The sequence below is a fragment of the Camelina sativa genome, chromosome 2, assembly GCF_000633955.1.
Source record: "Camelina sativa cultivar DH55 chromosome 2, Cs, whole genome shotgun sequence".
NCBI classification, from domain to species: Eukaryota; Viridiplantae; Streptophyta; class Magnoliopsida; order Brassicales; family Brassicaceae; genus Camelina; species Camelina sativa.
This window is the reverse complement of record NC_025686.1, coordinates 2,321,328-2,327,327: the sequence shown is the minus strand read 5'-3', so window position 1 is coordinate 2,327,327 and position 6,000 is coordinate 2,321,328. Positions and strand designations below refer to the sequence as shown.

General features: G+C 33.5%; 1 protein-coding gene and 1 long non-coding RNA gene across 2 annotated transcripts; both read right to left on the bottom strand.

The window, feature by feature from the left end:
- On the bottom strand, positions 1,602 to 2,830 carry LOC104747388 (protein CHROMATIN REMODELING 35-like). Its single transcript, XM_010469019.1, has 2 exons — positions 2,802 to 2,830; positions 1,602 to 2,616 (listed from the first exon to the last, which is right to left on the bottom strand). The coding sequence occupies exons 1-2, from the start codon at positions 2,828 to 2,830 to the stop codon at positions 1,602 to 1,604; spliced, it is 1,044 nt and encodes a 347-aa protein (XP_010467321.1).
- On the bottom strand, positions 4,181 to 5,646 carry LOC104715264. Its single transcript, XR_755921.2, has 3 exons — positions 5,378 to 5,646; positions 4,642 to 4,774; positions 4,181 to 4,516 (listed from the first exon to the last, which is right to left on the bottom strand). It is a non-coding gene; the product is annotated as an uncharacterized LOC104715264 (long non-coding RNA).

Here is a 6,000-nt window from a genome sequence, read left to right as displayed (position 1 = left end):
GTCAAAAGCTTTGTATGGCCTGAGACAGGCTCCTCGAGCTTGGAATACAAAGCTGGACCAGATCTTGAAAGAGATGGGTTTCAAGATATGTGTTAAAGAAGCCTCTGTGTATCGGAGATCAATTGATAAGGATCTACTCTTAGTTGCGGTGTATGTTGACGACTTGTTCGTGACAGGAAACAATCTTATGGCTATAATCGAGTTCAAGAAGGGTATGTCTACAAAGTTTGAGATGACAGACCTTGGTAAACTTACGTATTACCTTGGTATTGAAGTGAAACAAGAAAAAGATGGGATTACTATCAAGCAAGAAGGATATGCGAGAAGGATATTACTAGAGGCTGGATTAGAAAGCTGCAATCCGACCTTGATACCGATGGAGTTCGGACTGCATGTGTCAAAATCCCTCGATGAAGCTTAGATTAATTCCACTCGTTATAGAAGATTTGTTGGCTGATTAAGGTATTTGGTACACACTCGCCCCGACCTTGCGTTTGCTGTTGGAATTATTAGCAGGTATATGCAGAGTCCACGCAAGTCGCATGGTGAAGTCATGAAGCAAATCCTGCGTTATCTTAGAGGAACAGCTTCATACGGACTGAAGTACAAGCGAGGAGGATCAAAGGAGCTTGTAGGATTCAGTGACAGTAGTCACAATGTTGATCAGGATGATGGGAGGAGCACAACTGGTCATGTGTTCTTCTTTGGAAGCACCCCTGTTACTTGGTGTTCGTAGAAACAGGACACTGTTGCGATGTCATCATGTGAGGCCGAGTTTATGGCTGCAACAGAGGGAGCTAAGCAAGCGATTTGGCTTCAGGATCTCTTAAGTGAAGTTACAGGATGGAGAAGCAAGCAGATCATGTTGTATGTCGTCAACAAAGCTGCTATTGCTCTCGCAAGGAACCATGTATTTCACGGTAAGAGCAAACACATTCACAAGGGATTTCACTTCATTCGTGAATGTGTTGAGAGGGAGCTCATTTACGTTGATCACATCCCTGGAGCTGATCAGAAGGCAGATATATTGACAAAGGCATTAGCAAGGATTCAGTTTGTGGAGATGAGAAGCTTGTTAGGAGTTTATGATGTTACAAAAGAAGATTCAAAGCTTAAGAGGGAGATTGTTGGATAAGCTTTGAACCTTAAGGCCCAAGTTATTCTTACAAAGGACTGTTAAGAATAAGAGAGAAGATTTAGATAGACTTGAATAGAATTAGGAGTTATCTAGTTCTATAATCCTAATAAGAATAGGAATAAGTAAGAGCCTCTATATATATCAATTGTTGAGTTGTGACATTGATATGAGATTAAGAGAGAGCTTTAGGAGTGTTTAGTTTTGAGAGGATATTTTCTAAACACATAAATAAAGGAAGTTGTTCTTTATATTTGAAGTTTCTCTTTTAAACCTTTTAGTCTTCCCATCAAACCATATTCCAGAAATTATCTCCTTTCCAGCTGCGATTCTGTCTTGGTCTTCTTCTGAAGTGTCTGCATGCAGCCACCAGCCTATAGGAAAAAACTTCTTTTTGCTGTCCTGCATGATACGCCAGCTCTATGGCTTGTCTAGCCATACAAGGGTTGGCGATGATGTCGAGCATTTAAACCCTTGTTGCACCCGTGAGATTGATATGCTCATTACACGCTTTGATCGATGCAAAGAAGATTTTGGCATCATGTGAGTTGTTGAACTGATGAACTGAGACTTGTCGAGCAGAAAGGCTGGTATCACCTTTAATCATGAAAGTTTCTTTGCTGTCTTTCCAACCATTAATCTGAGCCACGAGTCTTTGGAGGAATATCAGTGGGATGACATATTGGCTTACTACAAGAATCTTCTCATAATTTGTATAATCGCATAACTTAACTAGACCCGTGAAGAATTTTGTTTTAACGCCATCTGCTACGTCAATACTTTTGACAATCTCATCTATCTCATCCTCATTTGGGGCAGGAAGACCTTTTACCCGGTCCGAGAAGGTACATAGCACCGGGTGAAGCGTGATTCCACTCAGGGTGGAGTATGTTTTGCAACCCTTCCCTTTCGAGTTTTTTTCAATATCCCATGCTGACTTTTGGCTTGACGTCGGTTTTAAGACCACCGTAAAGTTCATGAATCGCGGAACTTCAAGAAGAAACTGTCCTTGGTGATTGTAGATAACCTTGTTTGTCAACATTTTCAGTTCAGTTAAGTAACCAATCTTGTCGCCGTGATCCCAATCTTGACGAAGTAAAGCATCTTCCAGTTTATCAAACAAGGGCATCTTCAAATCTATTGGAAGTCCATCAGTGTTGGAATCAACGTTCAAGATTCTTCTGATTTTTTCCCCAGCTTTGTTGTGCTTCAGACACTCAGGAAAGGCAACATCAAGAATATTAAAAACCTCCTTCATGCTGTTTTGATATAGAGTCCCAGTAAGTAAAATCTTACTTGGCGTCTTGATAAGCGCAACAAACTTAAGAAAACTCATCATCTCATTCATAGGGTCAGTTCCTCTATCGAAAATAACGAGTGAAGAAATGTTTATGAGAAGATCTCTACAAAGATATGCAGCTTCTATACCATTGTTATCAGAAACTATATTGGAAAAATGTTTGGCGCCTAAGAAGATAATCCTAGAAAGAGGGTGGGCCTATGGACTCGGATTGGATATGGGACTACTGAAAATTGCCAGTCGGAACGTTACAGTAAGAGATTTTGTATAGAGTGTAATAATATACTGAAATGACTATATTGACTTGGAAGTTAGAAGAAAAAACGTGAAAACAAAATGTAACGCTTATCACAAATATTTACTTACAATTTTTTTTCTTTAAACGTCCAATACATGTTCCAGTTACCTGGCCTAAAAAAAATATACAAAGACAAAATGTAACGCTTATCACAAATGGAGATTTAAACTTATTGAAATTCTTGTTTATTTTCTAATTTCTAGTTTAATGAAATTTTCTTAAATAATTTTCTTCTAAAATTTATATCAACTTTATATTATTTCTTCATGCATCAGAAAAAATAATTATAACGATTTTTCAAAATTTAGATCAAATTTTTGCGGTTATTTTAGTTTTCATATATTTAAAAGGAAAGTGTTTGTAGTAAACTGAAAACTTGAATTTGGGTTTACTCATATTCATTTTAGACACACACATAATACAAAAGTAAATATTCAATTGTAAAAGATTTTGTATCTAGTGTAATATGTCATAAAAAATATAGGCGTTATATTTACATTTTGTCTGTCTTCATATACCAAAGAAAGAAAAGTTTTTCTACAAGGGAAGCAAAAAAAATGTGTCTTAAACTTAGAAGTTAGAAGAAAAGAAGTGAAGACAAAATATAACGTTTATCAAAAATAAACATTTACTTACAATTTTATCTTTTTCTTAAATCGGCCAATGCATGTTACAATTAGCTGGCATCCAATACACGTTTTTTTTCTTTTGTATAAAACTATTTTTTATTCCAGCTACTTACAACATGCATAAGACGTTTCAAGAGAAGATAAGAGTTACATTTACATTTTGTCTTCAAATATTCTCAATTTGTGATAAGCGTTACATTTTGTCTTCATATATTGTTTATGCCAGCTAATTGTAACATGCATTGGCCGATTTAAGAAAAAGATAAAATTGTAAGTAAATGTCTATTTTTGATAAGCGTTACATTTTGTCTTCAATTCTTTTCTTCTAACTTCCAAGTCTAAGACACATTTTTTTGCTTCCCTTGTAATAAAAACTTTTCTTTCTTTGGTATATGAAGACAGACAAAGTGTAAATATAACACCTATATTTTTTATGACATATTACACTAGATACAAAATCTGTTACAATTGAATATTTACTTTTGTATTATGTGTGTGTCCAAAATGAATATGAGTAAACCCAAATTCATATTTTCAGTTTATTACAAACATTTTCCTAGTTTAAATATAAGAAAACTAAAATAGCTGCAAAAATTTGATCTAAATTTTGAGAAATCGTTATAATTATTTTTTTCTGATGTATGAAGAAATAATATAAAGTTGATATAAATTTTAGAAGAAAAATATTTAAGAAATTTTCATTAAACTAGAAATTAGAAAATAAGCAAGAATTTCAATAAGTTTAAATCTACATTTGTAATAAGCGTTACGTTTTGTCTTCATATATTTTTTTAGGCCAGCTAATTAGAACATGCATTGGACGTTTAAAGAATTGTAAGTAAATGTTTATTTATGATAAGCGTTACATTTTGTTTTCACGTCTTTTCTTCTAACTTCCAAGTCAACATAGTCATTTCAGTATATTATTATACTCGATACAAAATATCTTACTGTAATGTTCCGACTGCCAATTTTCAGTAGCCCCATTTTCAATTCCAGTCTATAGGCCTACCCTCCTTCTAGGATTATCTTCTTAGGCGCCAAACAATTTTCCAATATAGTTGTTGATAACAATGGTAAAGAAGCTGCATATCTTTGTAGAGATCTTCTCATAAACATTCCTTCACTCGTTATTTTTGATAGAGGAACTGACCCTAGGAATGAGATGATGAGTTTTCTTAAGTTTTTTTGCGCTTATCTAGACGCCAAATAAGATTTTACTTACTGGGACACTATATCAAAACAGCATGAAGGAGGTTTTTAATATTCTTGATGTTACCTTTCCTGAGTTTCTGAAGCACAACAAAGCTGGGGAAAAAATCAGAAGATTCTTGAACGTTGATTCCAACACTGATGGACTTCCAATGGATTTGAAGATGCCCTTGTTTGATAAACTGGAAGATGCTTTACTTCTTCAAGATTCGGATCACAATGACAAGATTGGTTACTTAACTGAACTGATAATGTTGACAAACAAGGTTATCTACAATCACCAAGGACAGTTTCTTCTTGAAGTTCCTTGGTGATTGTAGATATCCTTGTTTGTCAACATTGAGAGTTTCTTCTTAAAATGGTATTTACATAGTGTTATGTTCGACGTTATCACTAATCCTTGTATAACTCAACATGTCATATAACTGACTTATAAACTTATAGTAGAGAAAGAAGAAACACCATTTTCTTTTGATATGTAAAATTCAAGACTCCACATTTATGATAAAAGAAGAAAAAAAAACCTACTTGGTCAAATATACTATAGATCGTTTGTGAAAGACATGAATTGGCGACAAATAAAGAAGAAGAGATGAACTTATAAAGAGTTAAGTTGATTGATAAGTTGCATCAATTTCTGGTGAATACGTATTTGAAGCAATTGTTTATCAAAAGTAGTGATGTTTGATTGATTTGCAATTTATTAGCTTAATCAATTTGTTTAATTTAAAGAATTTATAATCGTTCATACTCTAATAAAAAATAACTCAAATTACTATATAAAATCAACAATTATAACTAACCTTTAGTGTGTGACATAGATTTCACCCATCATATGAGAAGATATAGGATAGTAATCATCGGAAGTTTTCTGATGACAGAACCGGCTTTAATTCCCGTAAATCCAAATTTTGGAACTTATCTCTCTAACGACCGGAATTCAATGTTTCTTTTGAGAGTGTTTACATAACTTTTCTATCTTGGCTTCTCAATTTTTTTTTTGGGAGCAATGCGACAACCCTTAAAGCGCCGATGGGAGAACTCCTCGATGCAGTTTTGACAGAGAGAAAAAGACTTGTTTTGTTTTAGTTGTTATCTATATCATATATGATGTGTTTATATAAAATAAAATAAAGAAAACAAAAAAAATCAAATTACAAGATAAGACTAATTTTTTAAAAAAATTGAGGAAATATACTATTTTCGAATGTCCGGTTTAGATTTCAGGTTTAATTTTTTTCTCATTTTTGGGGTTTGTTTAAAGTATTAGGCTATAAAGTTAAATAATTACGGTTTAGGGGGTTTAGTTTTAGACTATTTAATATCTTCTTATGATTTTTTTTTTTGTCAACAATTTTTTTAAACTGACTCAAAAGTGTTATTTATTTACTTTATTTATTTTTTTACTCAAAAGTGTTATTTAGTC